Source organism: Balaenoptera acutorostrata, chromosome 9 (genome assembly GCF_949987535.1).
Source record: "Balaenoptera acutorostrata chromosome 9, mBalAcu1.1, whole genome shotgun sequence".
Lineage (NCBI taxonomy): Eukaryota > Metazoa > Chordata > Mammalia > Artiodactyla > Balaenopteridae > Balaenoptera > Balaenoptera acutorostrata.
In genome coordinates, this window is record NC_080072.1 from 47,214,704 (window position 1) to 47,235,601 (window position 20,898).

General features: G+C 35.4%; 1 protein-coding gene across 1 annotated transcript in view; it reads left to right on the forward strand.

Annotated features, from left to right (window-relative positions):
- SBF2 (SET binding factor 2) overlaps positions 1 to 20,898 on the forward strand; it is a 481,484-nt gene that overhangs the window by 236,998 nt on the left and 223,588 nt on the right. The window contains exons 7-8 of the mRNA XM_057553258.1: positions 15,276 to 15,408; positions 16,971 to 17,079. Coding sequence (XP_057409241.1) covers positions 15,276 to 15,408; positions 16,971 to 17,079 — 242 coding nt within the window. The remainder of the gene's footprint in view (positions 1 to 15,275; positions 15,409 to 16,970; positions 17,080 to 20,898) is intronic.

Here is a 20,898-nt window from a genome sequence, read left to right on the forward strand (position 1 = left end):
GCCATGAAGAAAATGGCAGTCATATCTCCTAGGAGAGTTCTGTGTATGGATGAAGTGCGCCAGAACACGATGATTAGCCATTTGAATATCAAATTTCATTATTTTACTTTCTGGTATTTTGAGCTTAGTTATCTTTTGCTTACATATTCAAAATTTACTTTTCTAGGGAAAGAATAAGGAAAAGATAAGAAAGGAAAGGAGAAAGAAAGATGCTTCTAAAACAGCGCTGTATGCAGAGTTGTAGTTCTCAGAGCATGTGGTACTGATAATTCTGCTAAAGGCATGCTCTTATCACCAGTCATTTTGGTTGGACTGTTGTTGAAGGTCAATATTAGACCATTATCAGAGTTCACTACCTGGGTTGGGGGTGGGGTGGTGGTGGTAGATTTTACAAAGCACAGACAGGAAGCAGATAAGACTCTAAGATTCTTTTGTAGCCTTGACTAGTTTTCCTGTAAAATGTCTAAATGTAATGATAGCATTTCCTTGATTCTTCTCTCCAAGGATTGTTATGATAATGAATTTGTTTTTCACAGTTTCAGAGGTCTCTGTGTTTGCCTGAAGTAATTATGTGGACTGCTGCCATTACCCGCCTCATTCCTTAAAATTTTCTGTTAACCGTCTTCATCTCCAACTTAACACCTATTTTATTTATTTGTTTGTATCTTTTTGTAGTCTATGTGAATTGTTTTTGTTTACCTGAAGACTTGTGTTTTGTGTGGAAAATTGTAATTTTTTTACATTAATAAGATTACATTCACAAGAACTGGTTGCTATAGCCCCTCTGATTTTTTAATCTAATCCATAGCTCGGGTATCCTTCCTTGACCCAAATAATTTTGTGAAATTCTCATGACATCTTTTGTCATATATATTCACCTATAATTTGGTTTTTAACTACGAATACACTAGTTTTAGAATACTTATTCCCTAATTTTTATAGTATACTATTTATTAGACATTTTTAAAGTCACAGACTAAAATGATCTTGGGCCTTTAGCTATCGTCACTTTGTTTCCATAGTACAACAACATTAGGCATGTAACATCTGTGTTTATTGATATTTTATTGACATATAACATATATAAGTTTAAGGTTTACAATGTGGTGATTTGATGCTTGTATATACTGAAAAATAATTACCACAATAAGATTAGTTAACACCTCCATCCCCTCACATAACTATCATTTGTGTGTGTGCTGTTAACATTTAGCATCTACTCCTTTCACTGTTTTCAAGTATGTAATACAGTATTGTTAATTATAGTCACCATGCTGTACATTAGATTCTCAGAATTTATTCATCTTATACCTGGAATTTGTACCCTTTGACCAATATCTTCCCACTTCCCCCACCCCTTAGCCCCTGGCAACCACCATTCTACTCTTTATTTCTGTGAGTTCAGTTTTTTTAGATTCCATATATAAATGAGAATATAGAGTATTTGTCTTTCTCTATCTGACTTATTTCACTTAGCATAGTGCCTTCAGGGTCTATCCATGTTGTCATGAAAGACAAGGTTTCCTTCCTTTTTATGGTTGAATAATATTCCAATGTAGTATATATATATTTTATTTTTCCACTCATCCGTTGATGGACACTTAAGTTGTTTCCATGTCCTGGCTATTGTGAATAATGCTACAATGAACACATGAGTGTAGATACCTCTTTGAGATAGTGATTTCGTTTCCTTTGGATATATACCCAGAAGTGGAATTGCTGGATCATATGGTAGTTCTATTTTTTATTTCTTGAGGAAGCTTCATACTGTTTTCCATAGTTGCTGGACCAATTTACATTCCCACCAATGGTGTAGAAGAATTCCCTCTTCTCTTTTGATAATAATCATTCTAACTGTTGTAAGATGGTATCTCATTGTGGTTTTGATTTACATTTCCTTGATGATTAGTGAAGTTGAGCATCTTTTCATGTGCCTGTTGGCATTTGTATATCTTCTTTGGAAAAACATCTATTCAAGTCCTTTGCCCATTTTTTAATCTTTTTTTTTTTCTTTTTGCTATTGAGTTGTATGAGTTCCGGATATATTTTAGATATTAATATCTTATCAAACAGATGGTTTGCATGTAATTTCTCCTATTCTGTAGACTGCCTTTTCGTTTTGCTGATAGTTTCTTTTGCTGTTCAGAAACTTTTTAGTTGCTGTAGTCCCACTTGCTTATTTTTGCTTTTGCTGCTTGAGCTTTGGCTGTCACATCCAAAAAATCATTGCCAAGACCAATATCAAGAAGATTTTTCCCTGTTTCCTTTAGTAGTTTTATAGTTTTGGTTCTTTTATTTATTATTTAATACACTTCGTGTTATTTTTTGTGAGTGGTGTGAGATAGGGGTCCAATTTCATTCTTTTGTACACGAATATCCAATTTTTCCAGCATCACTTGTTGAAGAGACTGTCCTTTCCTCATTGAATATTTTTGGCTTCTTTGTCAAATATTAGTTGACTGCGTAAGTGTGAGCTTCTTTCTACACTCTCAATTCTATTCCATTGATCTATGTGTCTGTTTTTATGCCAATACTATACTTTTTGATTATTGTAGCCTTGTAATATAGTTTAAAATCAGGAATTGTGAAACCTCCAGCTCTGTTCTTCTTTCTCAGGATTCCTTTGGCTATCTAGGGACTTATATGAATTTTAGGATTGATTTTTTTTTCTGTGTCTATGAAAAATATAATTATTTTGATTGCATTGAATCCATAGGTGGTTTGAGGTAGTATGGATATTTCAACAATGTTGATTCTTCTGATTTATGAATATGGGATATATTTCAATTTATTTGTGTCTTCTTCAGTTTCTTTCATCAAAGTGTCATAGTTTTCAATGTACAGATCTTTTACCTCCTTGGTTAAATTTATTCCTAAGTATTTTATTCATTTTGATGCTACTGTTATGGGATTATTTTAGTTGATTTTCAGATAGTTCATTATTAGTATATAGAAATGCAACCGATTTTTGTATGTTGATTTTATATCCTGTAACTTTATGGAATTTGTTTATTAGTTCTAACAACTCTTTGGTGGAGTCTTTAGGATTTTCTATATATAAGATCATATCATCTGCAAATGGAGACAGTTTTACTTCTTCCATTCGGATTTGGATGCTTTCTATTTTGTTTTCTTCCCTAATTGCTCTGGCTGGGACTTCCGGTACTGTGCTGAAGAGGAGTGGGCAGCCTTGTCCTGTTCCTGATCTTAGCAGGAAAGCTTTCATACTTTCACTGTTAAATATTCAATAAGATGTTAGCTGTGGGCTTGTCATATGTGGCATTTATTATGTTGGGGTATGTTTTTTCTATACCCAATTTGTTGAGAGTTTTTATCATGAAAGAATGTTCAATCAGATGGTTTTTCTGCATCTGTTGAGATAATCATAGGATTTTTTTAATCTTTAATTTCATTAGTGTGGTATATCACATTGATGGATTTGTATATGTTGAACTCTCCTTACATCCTGGGAGTAAATTCCACTTGACCATTGTATATGATCCTTTTAATGTGCTGTTGAATTTATTTTGCTGGTATTTTATTGAGAATTTTCATGTCTATGTTAATCAGTAATATTGGCCTGCAGTTTTCTTTTCTTACAGAGTCCTTATCTGGCTTTGTTATTAGGGTAATTTTGGCCTTACGGAGTGTTCCTTCCTCTTCAATTTTTTGGAAGAGTTTGAGAAGAATTGGTATTAATTCTTCTCTAAGTGTTTGGTAGAATTCACCAGTGAAACCATCTGGTCCAGTGAAACCATCTGGTCCAGAACTTTTCTTTGTTGGGAGGTTTTGATTACCATTTCAGTCTCCTTATTCATTATTGGTCTGATCAAGATTTTTATTTCCTCATGATTCCATCTTGGTATAAACTTTTTTATATGCATACTTTCTTTTTGCTCACCCATATTTAGTCAGTTTTTCATTAGCAATTATTGAGTCAATATTTCTGTGTATTATATCTAATACTAAATATAGATTTTTAAAAATTATTAAAATAGCTAGAGTTTTTTCTTCAGTTTATCTTATAAACATAATTTTTCCTTTTTACACAAATATCCTTAAAATGTTGATTATAACCATAACTTGCTATTTAGAAAGTTATTTCTGCTTTTAAATATTTTAATGGAAAACTTCTGGCATTCTCTCTTTTGTCTTCTTCTGGAAAAGCTTCTGTTTGTAGTGCTATATAATTATTCTTAAAGTGACATTAACTTTTATAAGAGTATCAAAAATAATTTATGTTCCTGAAATAAAAAGAAGAAAGATGTCAGAGGAAAGAATGAAGGCTTAGATTGTGGAAAATGGTTCTCTTTAAAGGTAACACCTTTAAGAAGAATATGTTGATTGGTAAATTTATGAGCCACATGATTAGTGCATCAATTGTGGAATGATTTTTGTTCTTTTTCCTTAAATGATCAAAATCTAGTGTCTTGGATCATATTACTATTTTCATTAGTTTTCCTAGATTATTCATATAGCATTATTAGTTGTTTTAGTCTTATTCTCAGTTATAATGGAAAAAAATGAAGTAGCCATTTTCTTTCTCAATACATGTAGTTTAAAAGGTAGTTGGAGGGACTTCCCTGATGGTGCAGTGGTTAAGAATCCACCTGCCAATGCAGGGGACACAGGTTCGAGCCCTGGTCCGGGAAGATCCCACATGCCGTGCAGCAGCTAAGCCTGTGCGTCACAACTACTGAGCCTGCACTCTAGAGCCCGTGAGCCACAGCTACTGAGCCCACGTGCCACAGCTACTGAAGCCTGCGCACCTAGAGCCCATGCTCTGCAACAAGAGAAGCCACTGCAATGAGCAGCCTGTGCACCGCAATGAAGGGTAGCCCCCACTCGCTGCAACTAGAGAAAGCCCGCACGCAGCAACGAAGACCCAATGTGACCGAAAATTAATTAATTAATTTTTAAAATTAAAAAAAAGAAAAAAAGGTAGTTGGAGAATTTGTGGGCACAAGAGTTTAGACCGTTACTATAAATGGCATATTGTGCTCTAGGTAGGAAAGGAGGAAATAGGAAATGTAGTGTTTTACTGTAACTATATTTATGATTAATCACTTTTTGACCGTTTATAAACTTATTTATTTATTTATTTATTCAAGGCTGCGTTGGGTCTTCGTTGCTGCGGGCGGGCTTTCTCTAGTTGTGGCGAGTGGGGGCTACTCTTCGTTATGGTGCACGGGCTTCTTGTTGCGGCTCACGGGCTCAGTAGCTGTGGCATGTGTGCTCAGTAGTTGTGGCTCGCGGGCTCCAGAGTGCAGGCTCAGCAGTTGTGGCACACTGGGTTAGTTGCTCCGTGGCATGTGGGATCTTCCTGGACCAGGGATCAAACCTGCGTCCCCTGCGTTTGCAAGCGGATTCTTAACCACTGCACCACCAGGGAGGTCCATCATTTTTTGACAGTTTAGATGTCAACTGTTTGTCTTAGGGATTTGAAACAAATCTTCTCACTAGTCTGTTCTGGAGCACTTTTCTGAAGAAACTTCTTACCATGTCTACTTTATTACAGAGTCCTAAGAATTTCTAGAGAAGACTGTTCAATTTACGTTTTGGTAATAAATAGCGCAAAGAATAAACTTTCTATAATGCCTATCTGCAGGAGTATATTTTTCTCATCAGATGTTTACAAAACCATTACCATGTGCCAGGTCCTGTGCTAGTCACTAGGGATGTAAAGATGAAACAACCTCAGCCCTTATCCCAGGTAATACTTTTAGCCTAGTGGAGAAACAGATACATTTAAAAAATTACAGTACAGTATAATTAGTGCAATAATAGAGTACAGTATAATTAGTGCAATAATAGCTAGTAAGCTAACTCTTACTAGCTAGAAAAGTGGAAGAAGGACATCCCAGGCAGAAAGAACAACATAAGCAACGGTATAGAGCCATGACAGGCCTTCATGAAATAGTAAGATGTTTGATGAAGCTTGAGCATTCAGAGGTAGTCAAAATGTTATCAGGAAATTGATTGCTTTCTTTTCAAAATTAAACATTAAATATTTATGCTAGTTTTATAAAGGAAACCATTTTTAAAATACCAAAGACTGACAGTCATTGACCAATGGAGTGCTTGTTGACTAATGTACTACGCTTGCTAGAATTACACATAAATAAAGTATGTGCTTGCTACATGATATCATTTGAGGACAGTTCAGAAGAATCCTGATTCAAAACTATCTTCTCCATTTTCCTCTTATGGCGTTTAAATGCTACCACTAAATAGTTACCTCTGTCTTTGAATTGAGTTATCCTTTAGTGAATGCAAATGTCTGAGGCAAGATAGCTATTAACTGTTATCCATCATTGTCACAAAGTTCTCTTGTGTAAAATATCATTTTGCTCTGTTTTTGGCCCCACGCTGCGCGGCATGTGGGATCTTAGTTCCCCGACCAGGGATCAAATACACGGGCCCCCTGCAGTGGAAGCACTGAGTCTTAACCACTGGACTACCAGGGAAGTTCCTCTTTGAGCACTTTAGAGATTAATATTCTTATAAAATATGGTTATTCCAACAATTAAGTATGCAACTTACAAATGGTGGCAGGATAAATTATCCTCTTTTCTGTTCTCTGTAACATTTTTTACAGGTCGCATTTCTGTTGTGTGTTAACTATTTTTTTACCAACCTGCCATCTTCACTGAGCTGCGAGCTCCTACAAACCTACCTCAATTTTTTTTATATCTATCCCTAGAGTTTAGCAGTTTCTTATATATCTCAGCAGCTAGTAAAGGTTTAACAGTAGAGGCAGGGAAGGAAGGGGAGAAGAAAGCTTTAATTAAAAGAGTTCGTTCTGCCAAGGCACTTGCTTCCTGTTTGTTCCTTGCTTTAATTCTCCAGTTATTCACTCTATATTATCCTTTCCCTTTGTTTGCTATTCTGCTCCTAAAGCCTCTTTTGTTTCCTGCTTCTTAAATTTAAACATTAAAGTAGATTTAAAAACCTGGTCATTCAGAACAGGCACAGACTAGGAATCTGGACCATTTGGGGTTGATGTGATTACCCTTGACCCAGAGAACCAATTGTGTTGTTCAACAAGGAGGGAAATGTGCTATACCTTTTTACAAAGTTTTGCTTGAGTTGGTCTTCTGTGGATTGTTATTTGGGCTATAGATATACAGTTTTAGATTTGAATTCTTTGTGGTCATAAGTATTTGTTAAATGATTTCTTGTATTTAAAGATTACCACATTGCTAAACTCTACTTATAAGTATGTAAAGTGTATTTAATTCATGTCACGTTCAAGGGAATAAGCCCATGTTCATAACCACTAAAATATACCCATGCACAGTTGCCCAGTTCAGTTACATTTCTTAGTTATTTTTTACTTAGAAGATTTCCATTTATAATATATTTGGAAATAATATACCAAATTTGTAACAAATACTAAACATTGCTTCTCAATGGTAGTTACAAAACTAAACTATATAAAGCTTTAGATAATCTGGGAGGGTAGGGATTTTGTTTTTCTTCATTATTGTATTCCTGATACCTTGTGCATAGTAGCTACTCAACAAATAACAACCGAATGAATGAGAAATCTCCTTTTTCATGACTTGTATTAAGCCATGACCGTTGTTAAGTTTTCTCCATTGTGGATTGACAGAATTATAGTAAATTGTTTAAGGCTTTTGGAAATATAGCCTGTCTTGAAAACCATGGCCTTCAGTTCCTCAATTTGCCCATTTGAAAGCTGAGACATAGTGTTCTATTTGTGTAACATATCGTTATTATTCAGAAGAGGGGAGGATTCTGGGGAAAAGTTTTGGGTGTTGTTTTTTCAAAACGGGAAACAAATACGTTCATTAATGTTTGATGCTATGAATTTTAGAACTTTAACCCCTAAAGAAAAGTTAAGATCAGGAAGTAATTTTTCAGAATGTTTTACTATTTAAATAATCAACAGGATGTGTATATACCATTATAGTGAAATCAGCAGTAATTATCACTGGAATGTTTGTTTTTCATATTGTTTTCTCCACTGTTATTGTGTAGCTTTGGACAGACATCGGCTACCAAAGACTAGGAAACAATTCAAGGTTATTTAGAAAGCTGATTATGACTAGTAGTTCAAAGAAAATGAATTTCTAAATAACTCTGTGAACACAGCAACAAGTGTTGCTAGTTAGGAATAAAAACATTAATGTAATTTCTTAAAATATTTGAGATTGTTAATTATCTAAAGCTGAAGAAAGCATGTTATATTTAAAAATACAAAGTTTAAGCAATCCTTCAGTTAGTCACAGGTAAATTTTATTCTATATTACATTACATAATTTTCTGGATAATGAGAAACTTACCCTTTAAGCACTAGAATATTATCCCAACTCATTTCTAATACATGAGACATAAATCCTCTATTAGTAAATATAGTCTAATATTTCACCCCTTGATATCACAAATTGATTGTTTTTACTGATATAAGTAGGTTAGAGTCCCTTAAAAGTGCATGCCTTCCTTCTTCACAATTTATCTACTACTACATGATGCCAGCTATGACTTTTATTTTCTGATGGATTATCTTTTTTGTGAGGGATTACAGAGGGTTCACATGGGAGTGGAAAGGGAAAAGTTCTTCCCTAGAGTCTTCAGGAAAAAAGCTTGGACTCCTTACTATGGTATACAAATTCTTCATGAACCTGCCCTTGGCAAAACTACTTGTAGGTCTCTCTGAGTGCCTTTTCCTTCCTCAGTCCTCTGTTTCTTTGCACATGGTCTTCTGTCAACTTTGAAAGCCTTACTGCTCTTGTCTCCCTAACTCTTACTTCTGCTTATCCTTCAAAATACAACTCGAGTGTCAGCTCCTTTAGGTGGGCCCAGTGTGATCATAAAGGTCCTTAAAAGATGGAAGAGGGAAGCAAAAGAGTCAGTGTCGGAGTGGTGTACTCTGACATCACACAAGGGACAAAGACTCAACCGGCCTTACCAGCTTTGACGATAGAAGGGAGCCATGAGCTCAGGAATGTGGGCAGGTGCTGGAAGCTGGAAAAGCCAAGAGTAGGGCTTCTGACCTCCTGAACTTTAAGATAATATATTCATGTTGTTTTAAGCCATTAGGTTTGTGGTAATTTATTATAAAGCCATTGGAAATTAATACAACTGCAGACTTTTTTAATATAAATTTTTATTTTTAAATACTTTGACTCACGAGAAGTTGCTAAAATGGTACAGAGAATTCTCAAGAATACATCACCTACCTTCCCCCAACAATAATGTCTTATGTAATCATAGTCATAGTACATTATAACAACCAGGGAATTGATATTGGCACAATACTATTAATTCAGGGAAGGAGTGACACTTCTCTGAGTAGATCTTCTTATGTAGTTTTGACTTCTCAAAACTTATTTAGGTTTCACGTCTTCAGAAAATAATATTAGATCAATCATGATGGGAAGAAATTAAAAAAAATTAAAACTGAAAGCATACAGAAACAAACTCCACTCTCTTTCAAATGAATAACATAACCATACTGAAGAGGAAAAACTAATCAAAGTAACTTATAAACACAGTATTTGACTATATAACCTCAGTTTTGGAGAGAATTGCAAATAAATTGTTAACTCCTTTTTAGTTGGTGTGATTTTTTTGAGTTAGAATGGCTGAAAAAATCATGCAGTTTATATATAATATAAGATTTAGCAAATGAATAAATGTGTTTATGTTGTTAGAATCCAGGGTTCTCACTGGAAGAAGGGACATACAAATATGTATTGGAGTCAGTGGGGAGACCCTATGAGAATAGATTGGAATTGAAAGTAATGATGTGGACTCAGGATTTCTCTAATATATGTATATGTGTGTATGCGTGTGTGTCTGTCTTTATGCATGTATATGTGTTCATGTATGTGCATATATCTGCTGTATCTGCAGAAGTAGCCCAGAAACAAAGACACCCTAGTAGAAATGATCTAACATTTACCCTAAACCCCAGAATCCTTGATCTTTAATGCCATTCCTCACAAAAAGGAACCAGCCTCCTTGGAGAAGTGGCTGACTTCAGAGCAGGGACAGGGTAGGTAAAATATGAGCCTGGATTATTTTGTCAAGCCAGAAAGTAAGAAAAAAAAAAAAATGAGTTCATGTCACAGGGACACAGGAACTAGGTTTAAAAGGGTGCCCAGTGTCTAAATCTAGGACTTAATTGGCACAAAAATAATTAAGGGCAGTAATGACTTATAGAATGTTGGAATAAAAAAATAGAAATCCAAAAAAAAAAATAGAAATCCATGAGTCCATACTGATAATGGATATATAAATAAGCAGGTTAGTGGAGGAATAAACGAGGGTTCTGCTAATTGCAGAATGTTGAGTGCTGACTGGTGAAGGTGGAGGAAGTGCTGGATTTGGAAAAGCATTTTATGATCATCATAGTAAAGACTGATTCAGATAGTAATTATCAATAGATGCTAAATGTAGGCAGAAATTTTGGTGAGGAACAAGATATTTGCATGGTCTAAAGTGTCTGAACACAGATTGCTTATTAGTAACAAGGAAAAATACGAAGTATACATTAGAGGAGTTAGATAGCAATAAACAAAAGTTTAGGTGAACAAAATTGACATCACCAAGGATAATGATTCTGGTTATGGCAGTATGAAGAGTTAATCCTCTCCCTAAAGAATCAGTGTGAAACTAGACAGAAATTGTTGTACAGTTATTGTACAACTATTTCAGTGCTCTGGAAGTTGACCAGAAGCAAACAACAAACTCAGAAGCATTTATTCATGCTAGACCTTTGGATGAGAATAGTAGGAACCTGCAGCATTCTTACCTGGGGTGGCTCCCATCTTTCCCACATGTCAGTACTATCAGTGAAAATGATAGTTTAGCCAGGGCAGGGCTGGCCATAAAACCAGCAACTTTGCTGCCAAAAGCGGGGAAAGCTTAAGCCCACAACATCATTGTCAGGAAAAATAATATTGAATCCAGAAGGAAATGAAAGGGAAGAAACTCTAACTCCGCTTGTCTAAGTTATAATCCTATTTGGGGCTAGTGGCAGACCTGCTAGAAATTTAACAGGAAAATCCTGGTAATGAGAGAGTCATAGGAGGGCTAGATGAGACTCAGGACCAAGATGGCAACATAGGAGGCTCCTGAATTTCACTCTTTCGCAGAGAGTGACACATGGAGCAATTCCCTGTGAGAGAAATCCAGAAACTAGTTAAGTTACTCCTGTACCTTGGGCTCCTAAGAAAATACCCACATTGAAATGGGTAGGAATGATGGAGATACAATCCTGCCATAAACCCCACTCCTTGCACAGCACCAAATATTGGCGAGGGAACCCCCAACGCCCAGCTTCTCCCTGAAGAGCAAAGGGTTGGGGCCACACATCTTGAACATCAACTTTTAAGGCTCCTACCTGAGGAATGGTTCCCTCAAACTCCTAGCTCTGAAAGCCAACAGAGTTTGTGTTCACAAGTCCCATAGGACTATAGAACAGAAAGAAGCAGTTCTTAATGGGTGTGTGAGCACTTACTGTGGTTATCCCTCCAGGCTCAGTGCAGAGGGAGCAGGCAAAAACACCCTTCTCCCAGTGTTTCCCTAAAAGGTGTTTGACTGCATACTTTACAGGGTGCAGCTTCTAATTAACACAGAGCTAGGTGCTGACTGCTGTACTCACCAGAGCCTAAAAGAAAAAAGACTCACTTCAGCTTTCATGATACATATACACTGAAGGTGAAGCTATATAAAAATATATCTCATGCAAATAAAAGCCAAAGGAAAGCACAGGTAGCTACATTGATGTCAGACAGAATAGACTTTAAGCCAAAAACTATAATGAGACAAAGTCATTATATAATGATAAAATAGTCAGTTCATCAAGAGGTTATAACAACTGTAAATATTTATGCACCCAACATCAGAGTACTTAAATATATAAAGCAAATATTAACAGATCTGAAGGGAAAAGTTGACAGCAATACAATAATAGTAGAAGACTTCAGTACCCCACATTCAACAATGGATAAATCATCCAAACAGAAAATCAATAAGGCAAATAGTAAGGATTAAACAACATGTTATAGCAGATGGACCTAACAGACATATGCAAAACCTTCCATCCAACAGCAACAAAATATACACATTCTTCTCAAGCACACGTTGAACATTCTCCAGGATGAATTGTATATTAGGCTACAAAACAAGTCTTAATAAATTTATGAAGATTAAAATCGTATCAAGTGTGTTTTTCAAACAGGATGGTGTGAAACTAGAAATCAGTATCAAGAAGAAAACTTGTAAATTCAGAAATGTATAGAGGTGAAACAACAAGCTCCTGAACAACCAGTGGGTCAGTGAAAAAGTCAAAAATATCATGAGACAAACGAAAATGGAAAAGCAAACACCAAGACTTATGGGATGCAGCAAATGCAGATCTAAGAGGGAAGTTTACGGTGATAAATATCTACATTAAGAAAAAAGAAAGATCTCAAATAACCTAACCTTACATTCCGAGGAATTAGAAAAAGAACAAATGAAGCCTGACGTTAGTAGAAGGAAGGAAATAACAAAGATCAGAGCAAAAAATAAATGAAATAGAGAATAAAAAGACAGTAGAAAAGATCAATGAAACTAACAGCTGTTTCTTAAGAAAGATAAGTAGAGTTGACAGACCTTTAGCTAGACTTAGGAAAAAAAGAGAAAATACTCAAATAAGTAAAATCAGGTATGAAAGAGGGGACATTACAACTGATACCACAGAAACACTAGGGATCATAAGTGAGTACTGTGAAAATACCAACAGTTAGGTAACCTAGAAGAATGAATAGATTCCTAGAAACATACAGCCTACCAAAACGAAATAATAAATAGAAAATCTGAACAGAGCAATTACTAAGGAGGTTGAATCAGTAATCAAAAACATTCCCAAAAGTCCAGGACCACATGGCTTCACTGGTGAATCCAACCAAAAATTTAAAGAAGAATTAATACCTGTCCATTACAAACTCTTCCAAAAAATGGAAGTGGAAACACTTCCAAACTCATTTTAAAGGGCCAGCATTATTACCCTGATACCAAAGCCAGACTTGGACACTACAAGAAAAGGAAACTAGAAGCCAACATCCCTGATGAACTTAGATGAAAAAATCCTCAACAAAATTTTGGCAAACCAAATTCAACAACATGATAAAGGATCATAGACCATGATTGAGTAGGATTTACTCCTGGGATGCAAGATAGTTTAGTAAGCAAATGAATAAATTGTTCTCTTTGAAATGGTTAATTTTATGTTATATGAATTTTATCTCAGTAAAAGAAAAATTTAAGGTTGTGGAAATGCTCCATATTGAATGAGAATAAAGAAACATGACAGCTAAATGGAATATTGAGCTTAGAATGAATCCTGATGGTAGGGGAAAAGCTCCAAAGAATAACATTGAGTCAGTGGACAAAATTGGAATACAAATGTAAGATTAGACTTCAAGTATTGCAACATGTTTAATTTACTGAGGATGATAACCATACTGTGGTTAAGGAAGACATTATCTTTATTCTTACAAAAAGCACACAAGTATTTAGGGGTAAATGTCGTGATGTGTACATTCACATGGCTCAGAAAAATGTGTGTGTGTTTGTAGAAAAAGTCAGGGCATGCTAGCACATAAGTACAAATGTTAAAGCAAATGGAGCAAAATTTTAACATTAAGTGAATCATTGTGAAGGGTAGATGGGTGCTCTGTGCACTATTCTTGCAACTTTTCTGTAAGCTTTAAATTATTCCCCCCCCCCCAAAAAAAACTGTTTAACGTATCTATGATCCAGTTTAACAAATGTAGCATCGTAGATATAGTTGAAACTTCCTGCGTATGCCTTCTCATCCCAGAGATATATACTATCCTGAATTTGGTATTTTTTAGTCCCAGATATATCTTTATATTTTGACTGTATGTTTGTATATAGCTGAACAATATATAGTAGCATTTTGTATGGTTTTAAACAATATATAAATGCTGTCATTCTATAGCATCACTTTATACCTTACTTTCCTCACTCGATATTATATTTGGGAGAGTTATTCATGTTGATATATGTAGCACTAGCTCTCTTATTTTCACTGCTGTAAAGGTATCCCAGAAGTCTTAGTGATGTTTTAATCTATCTTAAATTCACAAGTATAAATGTTACAGACCTACCCCCAAAAGCCATATCACTTGAAAATTGTATTTAAATTTCTTTAATAATTATTTCATTTTATAAATTTTGTGTTTTTTTAACATCTTTATTGGAGTATAATTGCTTTTCATTTTATAAATTTTGAATAATAAAACTTCAGTGTTTTGTTTCAGTCAACATTTGCCATCTTCAATCAGAGGAAGTTTAATTTATAGTATGATTTTACTATAATTTATTCTTCATTCTTACATTTAGGATGTGCCCACTTTTTTCATTGTTAAATACTTCTTCAGCGTACCTTTTTGTACCTTATCTTCTTGGGTACATGTGAGAGAGTTTCTGGATAAATAACTAATAATGGAATTACTAAAATTACTGTAATAACTAGATGGTAGGGTATATGCATCTTAAGTTTCTTTATATTCCTCACAGCAGTATGTATGATAGTTCCTTTCCCTGCCATCCTCATAAAAACTTAGAATTGTCAGGCTTTGATTTTGGCCTGTTAAACCTATTGTAGTAGGTTTAATATCATACCTCATGAATTTATTAGGTTGAATTTTTCTGATTATTAGAAGTTTTGGAGCTTCTTTTCATGTTTATCATTTTGATTTCCTCTTTTGTAAATTGTAAATTCATATTATTCTCTTACGTTGCTTTTTTCTTGTTGATTTTAGTGGGAATTTTTTAAGTTGTGAACAATTTGCTATTTCCAAGAAGTAGAGAAAGGTTGATGTAAAAAGGTGGAAAAAAGATATACCAGGAAAATTTCAATAACAAAACTGGTATGGTTATGTTAACATCAGACAAATGGACTTTAAAAGGGAAAAATGTTATTAGAACAATGCCAAGCATCTAAAACAGAAATTTAAGTACAGACCTTGGAGATTAAGTTGAAAAGAAGGTAATAGTGTATTTCCAAACAACTAATATATTCAATGAGTGTTACACTGATTAGACAAACAAAACTGAAAGTTTGGGAAAGAAATACCCTTAGGCTCTATGGAATTTATAGTTTAACCAAATATTTTTCTTCAGAGATTTTTAAAATATTGGCTTTTTCATTCCATGTCATTCTAAGTCTTGGTTGGCAGCACATGTAAAATTAAATGCATTTGGTAAGCATTTGTTCTGTGTGTTTTCAGGAATTCAGAATGTCCTCAGCCTCTTCTGTGCAGTCCTCACAGAAAATAAGGTTCTCTTCCATTCTGCAAGTTTCCAGAGACTTAGTGATGCTTGTAGAGCCCTGGAATCATTAATGTTTCCTCTTAAATATAGGTGAGAGTTTTTATTTGGTATCTTTACTTATTCCCAAATCATGCATTACTTATCGATGATCAGTCAAAACATCACAGCACGACAGTTTTGAACAACAAGGGCATATGTTACAAAGTTACATTGTTGTAGGAGTCATGATTCTGATAGGAATTAGCCTGGAATTCGGAACTTTTCCAAGTTGTCTATTATTGAGTGGTGATTTATTTCATGAAAAAATAATTAATTTGAATAGTATTGTCAGCAACATTTAATTCCCTTTGAATATAGTAGGAGATAAAAGTCTTAAGATAGTACTGTCTGATTATTCACTATTAAGGAATTATTATTAATTTGAGGGGTTATAGTGTATTATGGTTTTATTTTTTAAAGAGCCCTTATCTTTTTTAGATATATACTGAAGTTTGTATAAATGATATGTCTGAGATTTGCTTCAAATAATATGGTAGGGAAGAGAACAAAAATGGGTAGAAATATGTATGTGGCCATGCATTGGTGATTGTCAAAACTGAATTAGATACATGGGGCTTTATTTTCCTTTTTCTCTCTATTTTGGGGGTGAGAGGGAAGTTAATCTTTCATAATAAAAAGTAAAAAATAAAACAATCTAAACAAGTGATGACTGAGAGTGCTGTAAGTAGAATATTTTATTCTAATACTCTTTTTTATCAATTTGATAATCACAATAGGAAACTTAAATTTATACAAACTAGAAAAATTTAGATAGTCTACAGATTTTATGAAAAATGTTTTTTAACCTATGTGCTTTTCTTAACTCCTGGATAAGAGAGCATTCTAAACCTTTGTTTTTGTACCTTGCCATTCTTTTTTTTTTTTTAATTTATTTATTTATATATTTATTTCTGGCTGTGTGGGGTCTTTGTTTCTGTGCGAGGGCTTTCTCTAGTTGCGGCAAGTGGGAGCCACTCTTCATTGCGGTGCGCGGGCCTCTCACTATCGCGGCCTCTCTTGTTGCGGAGCACAGGCTCCAGACACGCAGGCTCAGTAGTTGTGGCTCACGGGCCTAGTTGCTCCGCAGAATGTGGGATCTTCCCAGACCAGGGCTTGAACCCGCGTCCCCTGCACTGGCAGGCAGACTCTCAACCACTGCGCCACCAGGGAAGCCCCTTGCCATTCTTATTGAATACAAAAATCAAGTATAGAAAATGGAATTTGAATGATTGTTTTATATAGACAAATAAACCATCACCAATATTGAGGGAGCAGACCGATCAGGGAGTCAGTATTACCACCTGATGTCAGATTGCTATGCAAGGAAAAATTATTTCAAGCAAGTTTGAACCACCTAAAGAGACTGCTTGCCTAAGGGTAAGGGATAAGGAAGCTGCCCTTGTTTACTTTACATCTTGTTGTATTGGATCATATCTTTCACATGAAGATTTTTTTTAATCTTTTTTCCCCAAGAATTTAATATTAACAACCCTGAGAATATTATTGATAATTTCTAAACAGAGGTAATCTTTCACACAGCATAAAAATGAAAGAAAGGTATGTTATATTACCGAAGAACAAATATATCTCATGTATATTTTTATTATTTCCAGTTATCCTTATATTCCTATTCTCCCGGCTCAGCTACTGGAAGTTCTGAGTTCCCCAACGCCTTTCATTATTGGAGTACATTCTGTCTTTAAAACTGATGTTCATGAGCTTGTAAGTATTCATCTTTATTTTTATTTTATTTTATTTTTTAACATCTTTATTGGAGTATAATTGCATTACAATGGTGTGTTAGTTTCTGCTTTATAGCAAAGTGAATCAGCTATACATATACATATATCCCCATATCTCCTCCCTCTTGCGTCTCCCTCCCACCCTCCCTATCCCACCACTCTAGGTGGTCAAAAAGCACCAAGCTGATCTCCCTGTGCTATGCGGCTGCTTCCAATTAGCTGTCTGTTTTACATTTGGTAGTGTATATATGCCCATGCCATTCTCTCACTTTGTCCCATCTTACCCTTCCCCCTCCCCACGTCCTCAAGTCCATTCTCTATGTCTGCATCTTTATTTCTGTCCTGGCCCTAGGTTCTTCAGAACCATTATTTATTTATTTATTTTTTAGATTCCATATATATGTGTTAGCATACAGCATTTGTTTTTCTCTTTCTGACTTACTTCACTCTGTATGACAGACTCTAGATCCATCCACCTCACTACCAATAACTCAATTTCGTTTCTTTTTATGGCTGAGTAATATTCCATTGTATATATGTGCCACATCTTCTTTATCCATTCATCTGTCGATGGACACTTAGGTTGCTTCCATGTCCTGGCTATTGTAAATAGAGCTGCAATGAACACTGTGGTACATGACTCTTCTTGAATTATGGTTTTCTCAGGGTATATGCCCAGGAGTGGGATTGCTGGGTCATATGGTAGTTCTGTTTTTAGTTTTGTAAGGAACCTCTATACTGTTCTCCATAGTGGCTGTATCAATTTACATTCCCACCAACAGTGCAAGAGGGTTCCCTTTTCTCCACACCCTCTCCACAGTATACTGTTTGTAGATTTTTGGACCATGCCCATTCTGACTGGTGTGAGGTCATACCTCATTGTAGTTTTGATTTGCATTTCTCTAATGATTAGTGACGTTGAGCATTCTTTCATGTGTTTGTTGCCAATCTGTATATTTTCTTTGGAGAAATGTCTATTTAGGTCTTCTGCCCAGTTTTGGATTGGGTTGCTTGTTTTTTTGAAATTGAGCTGCTTGTAAATTTTGGAGATTAATCCTTTGTCAGTTGCTTCATTTGCAAATATTTTCTCCCGCTCTGAGGGTTGTCTTTTCGTCTTGTTTATGGTTTCCTTTGCTGGGCAAAAGCTTTTAAATTTCATTAGGTCCCATTTGTTTATTTTTGTTTTTATTTCCATTTCTCTAGGAGGTGGGTCAAAAAGGATCTTGCTGTGATTTATGTCATAGAGTGTTCTGCCTATGTTTTCCTCTAAGAGTTTTATAGCGTCTGGCCTAACATTTAGGTCTTTAATCCATTTTGAGTTTATTTTTGTGTATGGTGTTAGGGAGTGTTCTAATTTCATTCTTTTACATGTAGCTGTCCAGTTTTCCCAGTACCACTTATTTAAGAGGCCGTCTTTTCTCCATTGTATATTCTTGCCTCCTTTATAAAAAATAAGATGACGATAGGTGGGTGGGTTCAACTCTAGGCTTTCTATCCTGTTCCATTGATCTATATTTCTGGTTTTGTGCCAGTACCATACTATCTTTTTTTTTTTTTTAACATTTTTATTGGAGTATAATTGCTTTACAATGGTGTGTTCGTTTCTGCTTTCTAACAAAGTGAATCAGTTATACATATACATATATCCCCATATTGCTTCCCTCTTGGGTCTCCCTCCCTCCCACCCTCCCTATCCCACCCTTCTAGCTGGTCCCAAAGCACCGAGCTGATCTCCCTGTGCTATGCGACTGCTTCCCACTAGCTATCTATTTTACATTTGGTAGTGTATATATGTCCATATAAACACTACCACTCTCTCACTTTGTCCCAGCTTACCCTTCCCCCTCCCCGTGTCCTCAAGTCCATTCTCTAATAGGTCTGGATCTTTATTCCCATCTTGCCCCTAGGTTCTTCATGACCTTTTTTTTTTTTTTTTTGATTCCATATATATGTGTTAGCATACGGTATTTGTTTTTCTCTTTCTAACTTACTTCACTCTGTATGACAGACTCTAGGTCCATCCACCTCACTACAAATAACTCAATTTTGTTTCTTTTTATGGCTGAGTAATATTGCGTTGTATATATGTGCCACATCTTCTTTATCCATTCATCTGTCGATGGACACTTAGGTTGCTTCCATGTCCTGGCTATTGTAAATAGAGCTGCAGTGAACATTGTGGTACATGACTCTTTTTGAATTATGGTTTTCTCAGGGTATATGCCCAGTAGTGGCATTGCTGGGTCGTATGGTAGTTCTATTTTTAGTTTTTTAAGGACCTTCCATACTGTTCTCCATAGTGGCTGTATCAATTTACATTCCCACCAACAGTGTATGAGGTTTCTCTTTTCTCCACACCCTCTCCAGCATTTATTGTTTGTAGATTTTTTGATGATGGCCATTCTGACCAGTATGAGATGATGTCTCATTGTAGTTTTGATATGCATTTCTCTAGTGATTAATGATGTTGAGCATTCTTTCATGTGTTTGTTGGCAATCTGTATATCTTCTTTGGAGACGTGTCTATTTAGGTCTTCTGCCCATTTTTGGATTGGGTTGTTTGTTTTTTTGTTATTGAGCTGCATGAGCTGCTTGTAAATCTTGGAGATTAATCCTTTGTCAGTTGCTTCATTTGCAAATATTTTCTCCCATTCTGAGGGTTGTCTTTTCGTCTTGTTTATGGTTTCCTTTGCTGGGCAAAAGCTTTTAAGTTTCATTAGGTTCCATTTGTTTATTTTTGTTTTTATTTCCATTTCTCTAGGAGCTGGGTCAAAAAGAATCTTGCTGTGATTTATGTCATAGAGTGTTCTGCCTATAGTTTCCTCTAAGAGTTTGATAGTGTCTGGCCTTACATTTAGGTCTTTAATCCATTTTGAGTTTATTTTTGTTTATGGTGTTAGGGAGTGTTCTAATTTCATCCTTTTACAGTAGCTGTCCAGTTTTCCCAGCACCACTTATTGAAGAGGCTGTCTTTTCTGCATTGTATATCTTGCCTCCTTTATCAAAGATAAGGTGACCATATGTGTGTGGGTTTATCTCTGGGCTTTATATCCTGTTCCATTGATCTATATTTCTGGTTTTGTGCCAGCACCATACTATCTTGATTACTGTAGCTTTGTAGTGTAGTCTGAAGTCAGGGAGTCTGATTCCTCCAGCTCCGTTTTTCTTTCTCAAGATTGCTTTGGCTCTTTGGGGTCTTTTGCGTTTGTATACAAATTGTGAAACTTTTTGTTCTAGTTCTGTGAAAAATGCCATTGGTCGTTAGAATAGGATTGCATTGAATCTGTAGATTGCTTTGGGTAGTATAGTCCTTTTCACAATGTTGATTCTTCCAATCCAAGAACATGGTATATCTCTCCATCGGTTGGTATCATCTTTAATTTCTTTCATCAGTGTCTTATAATTTTCTGCATACAGGTCTTTTGTCTCCTTAGGTAGGTTTATTCCTAGGTATTTTATTCTTTTTGTTGCAATGGTAAATGGGAGTGTTTCCTTAATTTCTCTTTCAGATTTTTCATCACTAGTGTATAGGAATGCAAGAGATTTCTGTGCATTAATTTTGTATCCTGCTACTTTACCAAATTCATTGATTAGCTCTAGTAGTTTTCAGGTGGCATCTTTAGGACTCTCTATGTATAGTATCATGTCATCTGCAAACAGTGAGAGCTTTACTTTTTCTTTTCCGATTCGGATTCCTTTTTTTTCTTTTTCTTCTCTGATTGCTGTGGGTAAAACTTCCAAAACTGTGTTGAATACTAGTGGTGAGAGTGGACAACCTTGTGTTGTTCCTGATCTTAGA